Genomic DNA, 15,560 nt, shown 5'->3' with positions numbered 1-15,560 from the left:
CATCATTCATTACTTGATTTATTTCACTGTTCCTAAACTTTCAAGGACCCATTTACCACTTCCTATCTAACTTATTCAAACTAGGGAAATGACAATCGTTCTTTTAAACAATTTTCATTAAAAACTGAACGTCCTCAAATTGACGCCTCTTTTGTGTTACAGGTTGCAATATTTTGGGGGCAACATTCTGTTTTGTATACAGTCTATACATCCAACATGATTCAAACTGCACTACGAGTTAGTCAAAAGATATACTTGCACTATGAGTATAAGAGGATACTGCAATATGAGTCTACTTGCAATGAGTATAATAGTCAAAAGAGGATACTGCACTATGAGATAGTCAAAAAATACTTGCACTATGAGTTTAATAGTCAAAAGAGGATACTGCAAAGTCAAAAGAGGATACTGCACTATGAGTTAGTCAAAAGAGGATACTGCACTATGAGTTAGTCATGATACTGCATGATAAGTTTGTCAAGAGAATACTGTAATATGAGTCAGTCAAAAGAGGATACTGCACTATAAAAAAGAATATGACACACACACACAATTTTCCATGGTATGTTTTATCTCCCATCACATTATAACATGATTATGAAAAAGGAATAAAAGTGGCAATTATAAATTTAAGTAGCAGCAATGAATTTCCTTTTCCATAATAACATGATTAATTATGAAAAAGGAATAAAAGTGGTAATAAAATTGAAGATAAATTTAAGTAGCAGCACTGAATTTCCTAGTTTATATATGAAGCCACTCTAAGCATTTGACTTTTCACTGCTTTGGTGAAGATAAGAGGAGTGTACACAAATGACAAATAAGTAATTTCAAGCACCTTCGTGAGGTCTGTTCTGCAGCACACCAAAACAGACACAAAATTTAAGTACAAGTGTTCCCATATTTGCGACTTAAATTTCGGCACATACATCTCCACTGAAAAGAAAAAAAAAAAGAGTATAGGAGTTAAAATCAATTTTTTACACTTTACCTTGTGATGAACAAGGCACAGCAACAGTTAACCCGTTGAGGATGGTTTGATTTTGCTACAACACGCATTTCCCATAGACACCTGCCCGAGTATACTCGGGACTCGTCTTCAGCGGGTTAAGGAAAAATAAACACATAAAACAGAACAAAAAAGAGAGGGAAAAATGCAACAAAATGAGTAAAATGTATATACACATGTTAACAAACACTACACCACAGAAGCAAAAAAGGCAATGAAACAGTAGTGAGAAGATTTCACAAGGAGTTGTGCGACAGCAGGGTAGTCTGTTGAGATGTCACTCCATCCCCAAAGCCTTGGAATAGAGGAGCTAGGTGGCTTTTTCGCGTCCAACCACCTTGTCGAGGACAATCCTGGAAGCGGCGGCATCCTGGATGGCCAGTCCTACAAGAAAAGTGACCAGGAGAAACCAAAGACAGCTCAACTATCAAGACATGGGACAGATGTGAAAATCAGGGTTTGCTGCAGTCCATGCATGGGTGACACGACATTCGCTTCCGCAACATATTATTGCTCTGGTCTTATTTTCTCAAAGGACTACAAGGGTTGGGTTAGGGTAAAGGGCTGTGATAGGGTTTTGTTAGGTTTAGTATGATGTTGGGAGGATTAGGATTAGGGTTATTGTTATGTTTGTTGATAAAATTCGTTTGGCTTAGCATGCAGACAGTCCACGGGAGAAACTGTCACAAGAGCAAATGGCATTGAACCCAGTCCATATGTTTGGGGAGGGGTGCACGCATTTTAATGGTTGGACTGTGAGAAGGGTATACCTTCATGTATGCAAACCAACATAAATATAATCCTTACTCCAAAAGGAACATTTTTGTTTTCCCAAATCCTGTTCAAACCATCTCTGACAGACTTATTTCAAGTTACCACATTTTCAATCACATAGGTATAATGGAGCACACAGCTACAGAAATGGCCTACAAAGTTATATCCAAGGTTAATTCTCTCTGTTTACTGCCGTTTCGCAACTTCAATGCCAATTACATAGCCTCCATACGTGTGGAGTCTCCTAAAGTAAACATACAGTATCTACAAAAACATCATGAAGCAAAAAGGCGTCTCCTCGATACTTCAAAAAAAGTTCTGGCAGTATGTCACAGATACTATAGCATGTTCTGATCAGCCTTCTTATTTCCTGACTTGACCAATGTAAATGAAAGTGAAAGGACAAGCTTCTTTCAAAGGATGTCTTCATAATAACTTCATGGGACAACAGCAAGGACCTCACTGCCATTGAAAAATACGCATTGGGGTTGGGATGCTTACAGTTCGATAGGATGTTGGCAACTTAACCCAAGACTGTATTTGAAGACATCCACTCACCTAGAGACTTGTAGACAGTTGTCTTGTTCCTCATTGCTTCAACTTTTCCATTGATAACTTCACCAATCTCACCAAAGATCTCCACCTGGCCGACAAAGTGAAAGGAATAATGCACGCAATGAAAAGTAAAAGGTTCTGTCTACAGAAATGACTGAAATAAAAGAAGGCATTTGCCTACTAAATAAAATGAATATTCATCACGTAAGCTCAATCTTTATGTCTCATTCATTATCAATACAGTGCACTCCCGTTATAACGAAATGCTTGGGACCGGCCATTTTCTTTCGTTATAACGAAATTTCGTTATAACCGAACAAATACAATATATAACAAAAACAAGGAAACCACGCATATATCATATTCTGTTTGTTGAATACTCATCACACAGTGGAAAGCTATATGAAATGGGATGGTACCTTTTTGATTTTATTTGGATATTACATTTAAAAGAGAGCATAAAGTTGTTTGTTGTCACACAATAAGTCGTATAGAAAATGATGGTTTAGGATTCCGTTACAGTTCGCTATTCCAAAGATTCGTTTTTCACTAAAGTTCGTTACTCCGAAAGACTCTTTGTTTCGAAGTTTCGCCATTCCCGGGAATCCGAAGGTTTGTTCGTTATTTTGCAGTTTCGCTCTTCCGACGATTCGTTATTCCGAAAGTTCATGATTTAGTTATAAATATATTGTTCGTTTTCCGATGGCTCGTTTATCGGAAAATGAAATGAGTTCGTCATTCCGAAGGTTTGTAAATGAAAAAAATGAGAAAGGTTCACTGTTCCGAAGGTTTTTTAACCCGACAATGAAATAAGGTTTGTTATTCCTCTGAAGGTTTGTAAATCAAAAAAAAAAAAGAAAAAAAAAAGAAGAAACGAGAAAAGATAGTTATTTCGAAGGTTCGGTTATCTTAAGACGATTATGAGGTTTGCAATTCCCACGTTTTGTTAGTGGGCACACCTTTTTCACCTTCGGATTAACGAAACTTTTTTTTAATGTTCCGATTAAAGAAAGTTTAGAATTCCTGTCATTTTCTGACTAACGAACCGTCGTAATAAGAACCATATCTCATTGTCGGTTTAACGAACTTTAGTGATAACGAACTGTTTGAATAACTCCAAAATGTTCGTAATAACAAACCCTATTCCATTTCCGAACCAACGGACATTTAGTTGTATAAGAATCTGTGTGTTTTGTGATAAAGTACCTTCGGAACAATGAAACAAACCTTGTTTAATTTCAGATTATTGTATTACAATAATGCAAGTTCCCCTCGGAAACTGTGTAGGACACAAGGAGCGAACACGTACACGGTGATGAGAAGCGTTCGCCCATGCAGAGACGCTATAAGTGCTTGTTCCGCTACGTATTTTCGGAAGCGATTTGCCTTTCGTTATAACGGAGCACATTTCTTTTGTTTTTCTTTGTCAGTGGTGCTCAGAAAATACTTCGTTATAACGAGAATTTCGCTATAACCGTGTTCGTTATAAGCGAATTTTCTACCATAGACTTCAATGGCGATAATTTTGGGACCAGAAGTTTTACTTCGTTATAACGAAATTTCGTTATAAGCGTGTTCGTTATAACGGGAGTACACTGTATACATTTTTAGGCTCACTGTCACCTAGGAGTAGCTTGCACAAATGCTGTGTTCTTAATTCTCGAGGGGTGTTACAGACAGAACATTAGACCAATGTCTCAATGAATCTCAGGATAGAAAGTATTGCTGTTTCCTTAAAAAAAAAATAACCGAAAACATTGTGTAGGATTGTTCACATTTTACTTTTGCAAATCTTGGCCCCTCTTGAAATTTGCGAAAGTTTCATGCATGAGAAAATTTCTGGAAATTCTGAAAATCTAAAGATTCAAGAGGGCTCTTACTCTAATACAGGGGAAACTTGGTATAACGGACACTGCTATAACGAGATATCGGTTATTACGAGGAAACTTTCCCAGTCCCAAATTTCCTTCCACACAAGTCTCTGAAAATGCTACTCTTATAGCGAGATCGGCTATAACGAAATATCTGCTGTAACGACATAAATTTTGTGATTACAAAGAGATAGAATATAGTATTGCCAAAAAGAAAAACAAGTTAGCGCTTCATTTTAGGAAATGGAAGTTCTCTTTATGACTTCTTAATTAAGAATATTTGTTGTTGATGTTTTTGCTTTTCTTCCTCACTGCTTGTAAAAGTGTAGTAATCTTAAATGACATATTGTTTTTTACATGTATATATTTACGTATTCTAAGAACTGAGTTTGTAAAGTTCAAGAGGACTGCCATTATTATAAGGTGACTAATAATTGTTCATCGCTGTATAGGTTGTATCATGTTATCTAAATCGTCGTTGTGTGCATGTATCATACTGTGTGATTAGTTTCATGCTGAAATGTACGCTGTACACGTGTTTTGTTTTGTATACATAGCAGGGTTGAGGCTTGTTCAAATGATGTTTTGTAAAACTTCAGGGAGAGTTTCCGCGATTTTCGCCGGTTTCATGTTTTACTTTTCTCCAGGGGATGTTTTGTCTGTCTCGCTCCTACCCGAGAGCGGGGGCGGCTCCATGTAATACAAAGAGTTGGTGTTAATATTTCAGTGTGTGTCTCTGTGTCTGTTTGTCTGTGTGTATGTAGGTTAGTGTGTATGTGAGTTAGTGTGAGTATGTGTGTCTATTTAATGTATGTGCGTGTGTGTGTGAATGGGTGGGTGTGGGTGTGTTTATTTGTTTCAAACAATATACAAACTACAACAAAGTTAAAAGCAAGTCATATTAAGATGAAGATGGAGTCGGGCCCCGACAGGGAAGTTGTGAGACTGATCAATGGTTACTTTGTTGGTTTAATTGTTTGCGGACCCTGTGGGAGCTGGAAGTTTGTTAGACGGATTCTCTTTCGATTTTAAAGTTTGTTTGTTTGTTTGTTTTTCGCCAAGCCTCAACTCTTTTTCCTCCACCTCTCTCTCCCTTCCCCTCTGACAGAATGCGATCTCTTAAATCGTTTCGAAAACATATGTATTAGTGCAACTGGTAATCTTATGGATTTGTTTTTTTTTTTCTGTCGGAGGGGGGGCGTATAAGCTGCATTTATTGTTATTATTATTTATTTATTTATTTATTTACTATTTTTTTTCATTCATGCTTGATTTCGCTCACAAATTTGTCTAATCATTTGTAATATTTTGTATATATCATGATTTTGTTGATTCAATAAAACATGAAAAAAAAAAAAAATATCTGAAAACTACAGCCGCAACAGATAATACATATAACTCTGGAATCAAGAAAAATACTGTACATGTGCAGTTGTAAGTATACATTTGGAAATCATCGCTCAATAAATTTCAGTTGCGAAATGCACGTCTAGTAAAAAAAAATAATAAAAAAATAAAAAAATAAAAAAATAAATAAATAAATAAATTTTGTGATTTCCAAATATAAAGAAGCCAGTCAAACCTGTTATAGCGAGGTAAAGCAAAATGTCTTTGGGTAAAGCTTTACTTCACCTGTGCTATCATGTTCCGAGATTGTAAAGCTCGCGATGCGCCCAAAACTATCTTGTACACACATATTTTCTTCAGTGCACTCCAGCTACCACCGCTCACATGTTGTACGTGTATGTGTGTGTGCGCGCACACTGTATGCAGAAAATGTAGTGGGACGGCTGTATGTATACATGACATCATCATGATGTTTAGCAGGTGTGAGGCAATCTGATGCTGTGATTGGCTTTCTACGTAGGGAATTCCCCATCTTCACACAAGCAGTCATAGTGTACATTAATACAGAATGTGTCACATACACACACAGCATTGTGCAGACCATAATATTCAAGCTTTCCACACACAACACACACCTGTACCATATCCACATACCAATCCACATACGATATTGACACAATCGCAAGCTAAATAAATTTACAAATTCAAACATCTACAATTAATAAGAAACACATTCTTGATATTGGATTTCATTGGCAAAAAAAAATCTTCTTACCCATAAAGGTGAGTAATTCCCTCACACACATTACCAAGTTATCAGTAATGATTGAAAGATGATGGGTAGTCCCACATGTGCAAATTAATGTCTTTATTATGTTATTCTTTCTTTTATGCCTTCTGATATAACGAGATATAGGCTATAACGAGGAAAATGACTCGGTCCCGACCATCTCGTTATATCGAGTTTCCCCTGTATCAATAAGGTTCGGTGGGTTTATCTCTCCATATTTGGCGCCTTTATCTAACGTGTAACAAAAAGTCGAGCAAGTTGTATTGCCCAGCATACAACTAAGTTTGTCTGTGAGTTGTCTATGAGTACAAGTTTGTCTATGACACTCTGTTCGTTTGTGTCTATGTCACATTCTGACCTTTGAATGAATGACATCTCCAGATTCCTGCAGCGCCCCCGGGGTGCTGTCCGAGTACACCACAGCACTTCTCATGACCTCTGACCCCAGCTCCTGCGCCCAGGGCACGCATGCACCCACACCTGTTTAATAACGACAAAGGGAGAAATATTTTTATTATGTTGCCTGGTACTGAATGGAATACCACCTGGAATACTTATGCCTTGCTGAGAGCAATAAATCGTTTTTTAAATTGATGAAATATAGCCATCTGCTCTGACTGATATCTTGTAACAATGATTTATATGACAAAATTCTTATGCACCACTACTACTAGTCATTGCTCATCAACTTTGTTCATTGCACTTCATGAATCATGGGAGGCCATAACATTGTTCACAAAATAGCTGGTATATATGCAATTAAGCATGCCAAATGGTAGCATCAAGCCATTCATTTCCAAAGACTTTTAACAATTTATGCACTTGTATAATTGGAATTTAAAAAAAAATCCTTTGTAATTTTTACCCGTATCACCAACTTACAAAAGCAAACAACAAAATCTAATGGCAAATAACTTTCCTCAATAATCTTAACACGGATTTCATTGCTTTGTCTACTTGGATGCCATAATCAATTTTTCAGCAGATTTGAAGATGAAGCAGAGTTTCGGTGTACATGCCAAAAAAAAATAAAGGAGATGAACCTTGTCTCTAAAGCCCTATTTTAACAGATCAGACCTTACTGTGGCAACATTGCAACAACGTCTGGAGAACAAAATTCCTTGCCTCAAACAATAAAACAGCAGGAGATTCTGTGAAAACGTCCGAGCAACAACTAGTTTTTAACAGGCAGGGTGTAAAAAAGATTATCAGAACACTGCCGCAGGAACTCTAGTTTGAAAGGCTCTGTTAAAGTGGAGCTTAAGATGAAGATGTTAAATAGGTGAGAGAAAATCAACTTGCCATTAATGTGCACCCCCTCCTTCAACCAGCCGGCCTCCAGGACAGGAGTCTGGGCCGAGGTGCAGGAAGCAATCACGTCCGCATCCTTGACGGCCTCCTTGGCCGTCTCGCAAGCCACAACGTCAAACTTCTCGGCAAAAGCCTTGGCCTTCTCAAACGATCTTGTCCATACCCTGATCTACACAGTGAAAACACAAGCAAGCTAAGAAAAGGGCGGAGCAAGCTGGAATTGGAGAAGTGTGTCTAGAGTTAGCGAAAGAATGATTCCGTTTAAAAAGGGCCCATGATAATGATCTGCTATGATACAAAAAGGTGCACAGCTTTTAGATGCTGAATAGAGCTCAAGTAACCCCATCACATCCAGAGGCGTGACTATCACATGCATTTGCCACGGCATTTGAAACAAGACACCCTTTGAAGATTATACTACAGCCTTATCTTCAACCTTTCATTATTCAACATCATCAATGTCAAAAACAGTGCAAAAGCATTATCCATGGCAGAAAAAAAATATCCAAATATAGATGAGAGTTAACTAAACTGAGTTTTGATCAACCCACACTGGTACACATGATCAGACCAAATTTAAAAAAAACAACAAAAACAAACAAACTTCAATAAAATTTGCTTTCTCAACCAGAAGAATCACATGAAACACGTGCCATTTTTATCAGAGAAATCAGACAAGATGTATCAAAATGATGGTGGAAGTTGTTGTTCTATGCTTCTGCTTTGACAAATGAATAGAAAGTCATTCTATACACATCTGTCCACACCATATGGCATAGGTAGACATGAAGGTAGTCTTGACTAGACAGACAATTACTGCGTACAGAAATAAATCAAAACTGCAAACTACTTTACATTCTCTTAATGTCATACATCAAAATATTCACCAAAAAGTAAGGATCACACAAATTATATGCTTATCTTTGTTGTGTCTTGGTTAATGATTTCATTTTTATCAATTTATCTATTCATTATTCAATCATTTAGTAACTTTGGTTTGTGTGTGTGCCGAGGGGTCATTTCATTGAACATTCAATTTTTCAATAATCCTTGATTCTTCTTATTGGTATCCGGTTTTTAGCATTCCTACATGCTTCGTATAACACTGCAATCTACCAAACCTACTGTGACACCACCCCCCCCCCCCCACTCCTCCACCATTACATAATAACAACACAACATGCACAAAATAAAACTTTTGGAGAACCAACATATTTCAAGAAAGAAATGAGTGTACATCAAATTGATACACTATATATTCTTAATGTTAAGAAAATAAATGTTTGAAAACACAGAAAACAGCAGAAGAATTCTCTTTCATGGACATACCTCCTTCAGCTTTAAGATGTGACGCAAGGCCTTCAGGTGATATTCAGCTTGACTGCCCGCCCCCAGGATAGCCAGGGTATCAGCGCCCTCTCTGGCCAAGTACTGTCAGGCACAAAAATCATTTGAAGGGCAACATATGACAGATATTCACCTCTTATTCTTTATCTCTAGATTGGTTTTACAAATTATTGAACTACAGTTTCGTGACTCAAGACCATTTCATAACATATCATATGACCAAAACTACCATGAATCATTTTCATCAAAGAGAGTCAGTGTAAAGCTTTTTACAAGCACTCATCAAACTCTCCTTTTCAAACACAACAAGGAAAAGTAGAAATTACGCGGTGCGTAAAATATGTCCCCGCCGGAAGTAGCATTTAGTAGCAAAATGTACAATATAGGTAAAAAATCAAGGTCAAAGGTCAAAGAAGTCAAAGGTCAAAAATCTGTGTAGAAGTTTTGAAGCCCTCACCTAGTGCTATCACAAAAAGCAAACGGAATCGGAATTGGGTTAGAAATGGCGAAGGAGTAGCATTTTGTAGCCAACGTACAATATAGGTCAAAAATCAAGGTCAAAGGTCAAAGAAGTCAAAGGTCAAAATTCTGTGTACAAGTTTTGAAGCCCTCACCTAGTGCCATCACATAAAGCAAACAGAAGTGAAATTGGGTTAGAAATGGCAAAGGAGTAGCATTTTGTAGCAAAATGTACAATGCAGGTCAGAAATTAAGGTCAAAGGTCAAAGAAGTCAAAGGTCCAAATTCTATGTAGAAGTTTTGAAGCCCTCACCTAGTGCCATCACAAAAAGCAAACGGAATCGAAATCGGGTTAGAAAAGGCGAAGGAGTAGCATTTTGTAGCCAATGTACAATATAGGTCAAAAATCAAGGTCAAAGGTCAAAGAAGTCAAAGGTCAAAATTCTGTGTAGAAGTTTTAAAGCCCTCACCTAGTGCCATCACAGAAAAGAAACGGAATCGAAATCGGGTTAGAAATGGCGAAGGAGTAGCATTTTGAAGCAAAATGTACAATATAGGTCAAAGGTCATGGTCAAAGGTCACAACTGAAATTATGTGTAGAAGTTTCAAAGCTCCCATGTAGTGCTATTATATAAATCAAACAGAATCAAAATTGGCTCATAAATGACAGAGAAGTAGCAAATTGAACATTTTGATCACACACGGACGCACAGACGGACGGACGGACGGACACACGGACACACACACGTACGGAGCCCGTTTCATAGTCCCCTGCTCGAACTTGTTCGGCGGGGACAAAAAAATATATCCCCATACACATTATGTGTGGGTGGGGGTATAATGAACCCAAACTGGTTCCCTGTTACTGAGACTTGCAAATGAATGCAAAAATTGTCGTTATTCTTTAGATGAATAAAGAATAAGCCATGCATAGAAGTTCCAAAGTTTCCCTGATACTAATCATGACTGAATACATTACAAAATATTTAATATTCCCAATCTGTCAAACCACAGTAATCACATTGAGATCAACTGTTTAGTTGATCTCAGTGTCATTCTGATTTTATATCAATATATCCATGAAGTGATCTCTACACATAGATCTTTATATCTCACAGTGAGCCCGCACATAAATGTTACAAATCAATAATGTTCTATTCCAAACCTGAATATCTGAGGGGTGTCTTTATGATGATTTGGGAGCACATCATGCAATTATGTTCTCCTTCCCTGTCATCAATCGTTGAGGGCTCACTCACCTTGGTAGCCACTGCTGATGCTGCTGCAGTCCGCATTCCAGTCACATGATCTCCATCAATAATCTGAAAGGGTTATAGCTGGAGTTTTCACACAAATGCCATACTGAGCACTAGATGACAGAATTAAGTATCATCAACAATTATTGTACATTTGGGTGACACTGGACAGTCATATGTTTGGTTGCATTTTCCAACCCAACCCCAACCCCCTCCCCTACACACATCCAGAAACATACTTTATAATTGCTATTGTACAGGCCGTATTATTTAGTTAGTAAGTCTAAATTTTATGTGAATTGGGACTTTACAATTTCGCAAGTGGTTGAATTGGCAATCATGGTATGTACATCATCAAATTTTGCTAATAGCACTCGACTTGCAAAATTTGCAAAAATATAAACTGTGTACAGTATGCTGTACACAGCTGAGACATACATGTAGATCCTCATATAAATGTAATTTACATCCATGTAATATATTGGAAAGTGGTCAGTATTCATCACTATTCAAACTAAAAATTTTTACTATTCAAAATATGCAGAGTAATTTATTCTCTAGACCAAATAGGTAATGTGGAGAAATAATGATTTTCATTTCATGCTTAAAGCAAAATCTAGGACTGGTGTACACACACATAGCATAAACGATAAGCAAAAGCAATGAACAAGGTTCAAGGTGCAAAAGAAATGGGTTGCACCACTGTATCCACATTAGCTGTCGATAATGCTGAAAGCAATATCTATATATGTAAACATATCCCTGAGCTCAAATAATGATGTCAGCAGATTCTGATTACAAACTTGAATACTGAGAGAGAAAATGCAGAGAGTAAAAAAATGCAGTCGAGAAACTTTCAAGATTAATTTTTTTTTTTCATGTGAGCTCTGTACACATGGACCTTGAGGCAAGAGTTGGTTTTATTCTTTCATATTGGGTGTTGCATCATGTCAAGAGTTTAGAAAGGGGGAAAATCATCAAAGAATCAGTGCACACCAACAGACAGGTCAACACACAGGAAGAAGAAACTTTAAAAAAAAGAAACAAACAAAGAAAAAAAACTCACCGCTTTTATCATCCCAGTTTTGGAATCATTAAGAATGATGTTGGCAAGATGCGATGGGATGTTGTGCTTTTCCATGTTATTTTTATAGTTTGTGACGATTTTGGTCGCTACAATATCATCTGCTACACTGTAGACTGGCATGATATAAGCAACCCTGGAAAAGAAAATAAAAGAGGAAAAATCTTGTACCATTATCACTTCCCTTAAGAGGCACTGTTTCCCTTGCTGGAAACCACCCAAATCAGGTTGTCTTTTGGAAACAAGTGCTTTGAGCTTCACTAATTTTTTAATTCAATAAAGGGGATGGCTAGTAACTGATCAGTGGGAATCAGTGGGAATGCTTGGGGATGATTGTTCCCATCCTTGTTGGATTCACTTAAGAGTACATTCTATTGTTGTGTGAAAATTATTTGCTTCAGACCGGTCTCATATTCAAGTGATGTGAAGTTTAATACCCCGTCACTGTACAGGCATGCTAACCTGGAAACATTAAACTGCGCATTACTTGAATACGGTATGAGACCATTCTAAAGCAAATAATTTTCACACAACGATAGATATATAACATACTCTTAATAAATCCCACAAAGAATTGGAACAATCATCCCCAAGCATTCCCACTGATTCCCACTGATCAGTTACAATGTACTAGCCATCTCCTTAAAAGATACAATATGCTTCAAATCACTCAAATCAGCCTCTGAAATATGATGTTGTTGCAAAATTGTGTGACCATTGTATCACAATTTTTTTATGCTGCCAAGCTGACAAAACCATTTTTTCCACCTCTGCCTTTTCTGACTCACACTATTGACTCATAATTTTTATAAGTTGTCCAAAGTTGAATTCATATTTAGTGAATCCACCACTTTTTGATCCCATCAGATATCTTGATAGGGAATGGAAAATGTGTGCTCATACTAATCAAATGTATATTTATATGCTGGAATGAGCAAGAGAGACTTATTTAAGATTTTTAAAAACAAAATCATGAAAAAGAAAGAAAAAAACTAATAACACATATCTCTTTTCAATGCCATATTTAGTAACAATATCATACATTCACTAAAAAATATGGTTTACAGCATCAAACCTAATCAGCTTTAATGTGATGTAGTATAATATGATCACTTTAAGTAAATCACCGTGCCATGCTATAGTGTATTAAGTTAACATTTTGAAATCAAGTAACAGTATAAAAGGCAAGGAAAGAATTGCTTTCATTAAAATCTGGCCCCAAAATATCAGATTTGGAATTTTAAAGTACAATTTCCCACGATATTGATGAAATTGAAAAGTAGAGTAGCAATGTGGATGACGTAAATAATCACGGTGAATCATCCATCACAACTCTCTAGATCCCAAAACTTTGATGCAAAATAATGATTTTTTTTTTTTAAAGCCACAAAATTACAATGTGAAGTGACAAGTCAGTCCTCTCTCATTGTATAAAACTAAACAATAATCAACTTCAAAGGATGAGTTTACTTTTTTATTCTTTTATTTTTTTCAAGGATATCCATGTCAGATTTGTTTGCAAGTAGAATCTACAAGACTTGCAATGCTATGGCATCATCTCATGTAATTTGTGCAGAATTTCTCACTTGTACGAGCTTGTGACAAATACGAATGTTCGGTGAAACTTTGGCATTCCTAAACTTTTCCTTTCTATAGTCTTATCCTTTCAATTTGAATCTTTCATTGCTCTAGATTTCAACAGAGAGTAGCATGAAATTGTGGAGTGAAGAGCTACATGTACTTCGCATATATTTTAGTTTTGAGACATGAAATATAAGAATCTTCAGTAAGACTATTATTAATAGGTGACATCACAATATTCATTGTTGTTGCCATAGTTACCCCTCATGCTGTGAAATGGGCATCATCGTTCTCTGGGGGAACACACCACTTTGATTCTGCTCATTCCCGTCCTCACCGCACTTGTCGTTCCGTCGCGAAAACGTCGCGTGAGCCTTCTCAATGGCTGGTATGAGGTCTGCGAACGTCAGCACAGCTGCTACTTCGGCATGGCCAATTATCCGTGGCATAATCGAAGCAGCCATGGCAACAGTGACTATCTATAGTTCTCTAGACTCTAGACTGCTATAATCGTCGCCTGCAAATGAACAAACAAGAAATTGCAATTATTTAAGGCACCAGAATATTGCAAACTGGATGAAGTACACTGTAACTTAGTGTAAAATAGCCCAACGAGACGCTACGCTGTGCGAACAACACGGATCTACATACAGCAACTGGGCTGTGTATAGTTAGTGTAAGATATGATAAGAAATAAACAGTGTCAGAACAGCCAGAATTTGATACTGCTACCTACCGTTAACTTTTGTAGTCAGGGATAGATCATAGATCCTACATCTTCAAGTTAGATCTCCACTCACGTGTGTAACCAGAGATCAGTGACATGTTATGGTACAGTACATATTTAACCCTGGGACGCTCCTTGTACACAGTTATACTGTGCAGCTAGGTACATACATGTGTGTACCATCATCACGACCATACACAGCTGATGATATGAAGCTTAACGTTAAAAATACATTGTTGGCAGCTAAGAAGTTGAAGCTACAAGTTGTATATCGTGTAGGATACTAGGTGTCCTACATTGTTCAAGATTAGGAAAGGATCAAGTGATCTAACAGTTACAAGAAACCCAACGCAGGATCGATAGCCAAGATCGGCAAGATCGCTACCATAACACCTCGAGTGTCACCAAAATGCTACAAGAACTTAATTGGACCACTCTGGAACAGCGCAGAGAAAATGACAGGCTAATTATGATTCTATGTACAAAATACACAATAATCTCACTCCTCTTTCAACACAGGACTATATCATCATACAGGCTACTCAGTTAACGAGAGCCTCGCAATCACACTCCTATCAGGTATCATATTCGAGAACTGAATCGCATCGCCATTCGTTCTTCCCAAGAACTGTAAGGAACTGGAATTCCCTGTCGTCAGAAATTGTTTCAGCTCCATCTGTGGGATCATTTCGAAACCGTGTAACGGTTGATCACAGTGGCTAGTATTTTCGTCAAATTTTCTATGTGCTTGTAAATATCTGTAAATAAATTGTATTATAATGTAAATAGCACCAGTCTGCAAGAATCTTCAGTCTATTGAATGAAGGATCCAGGCAGACTTAATCATCATCAGAAGAAGATTTCGGTTGAAGAACAGTATCTAGTTCTACAGATCTATCTGCATCATACGAACGTAAGTAACGCTAGACGCCTTCTCTAGCTAGCTAAGCGGAGGAGGGCCTAGGCCGAGGAATAGAATCCTCTGCTAGCTCTCAATCAACACTACAGTTGTGCATACCGAGGTAACTAACGTTACGCATAATTCTGGGAGTTACGCATGACTTGTTAATCTGTTAATGTTAGTCTTCAAACTTAAAATATTTTAGTGAACCCCCCACCGTTTATACCTATGTCGAGCGCAAAAAACAGGTGTGTTTGATCCAGCAAAATACAGATTATGTTAAAATGTAGGCCCGCTGTATTTCGTGACATCTGATGTGAGAGAGAGAGACTCACCTCCAGAGCTCCCGGAAGTTCAAACATATGCCGCAACTACGGGTCTTTAATCAGTACGGTACTGTGCTGTGCAGACACCCGCCCCCGAGTGCAGTGGTAGTCCTCAGTAAAAGTACACACGTGCTGCGCCCATACCCCACGACCCCCTCTAGCTCCCACCCAGTTCAGTGCTACACCACCCCTGTACGTGATGAGACCTCTGTACGCCACTGA

The 15,560-nt window shown here is 37.6% G+C and overlaps 1 protein-coding gene across 1 annotated transcript; it reads right to left on the bottom strand.

The window, feature by feature from the left end:
* Positions 1 to 731: 731 nt before the first annotated feature.
* Positions 732 to 15,370, bottom strand: LOC139728672 (ketimine reductase mu-crystallin-like). Its single transcript, XM_071639607.1, has 9 exons — positions 15,348 to 15,370; positions 13,646 to 13,901; positions 11,786 to 11,939; positions 10,723 to 10,785; positions 8,987 to 9,088; positions 7,649 to 7,826; positions 6,705 to 6,826; positions 2,342 to 2,426; positions 732 to 1,393 (listed from the first exon to the last, which is right to left on the bottom strand). The coding sequence occupies exons 2-9, from the start codon at positions 13,846 to 13,848 to the stop codon at positions 1,320 to 1,322; spliced, it is 981 nt and encodes a 326-aa protein (XP_071495708.1). The 5' UTR covers positions 13,849 to 13,901; positions 15,348 to 15,370; the 3' UTR covers positions 732 to 1,319.
* Positions 15,371 to 15,560: the final 190 nt, after the last annotated feature.

The sequence above is a fragment of the Diadema antillarum genome, unplaced genomic scaffold, assembly GCF_040938485.1.
Source record: "Diadema antillarum isolate AM-2024a unplaced genomic scaffold, OU_Dant_1.0 seq00000190_RagTag, whole genome shotgun sequence".
NCBI lineage: Eukaryota > Metazoa > Echinodermata > Echinoidea > Diadematoida > Diadematidae > Diadema > Diadema antillarum.
This window is presented reverse-complemented; position numbering and strand designations above follow the sequence as displayed.

What these genes read in the sequence shown, in the direction of transcription:
- LOC139728672 (XM_071639607.1), bottom strand. Translation starts at nt 13,848, where the DNA reads ATGGCTGCTTCGATTATGCCACGGATAATTGGCCATGCCGAAGTAGCA. An exon ending in CATCAGCAGTGGCTACCAAG is followed by an intron (nt 9,089 to 10,722) that starts GTGAGTGAGCCC and finishes TGTGCCTGACAG; the next exon opens with TACTTGGCCAGAGAGGGCGC. An exon ending in AACTGTCTACAAGTCTCTAG is followed by an intron (nt 1,394 to 2,341) that starts GTGAGTGGATGT and finishes CTTTTCTTGTAG; the next exon opens with GACTGGCCATCCAGGATGCC.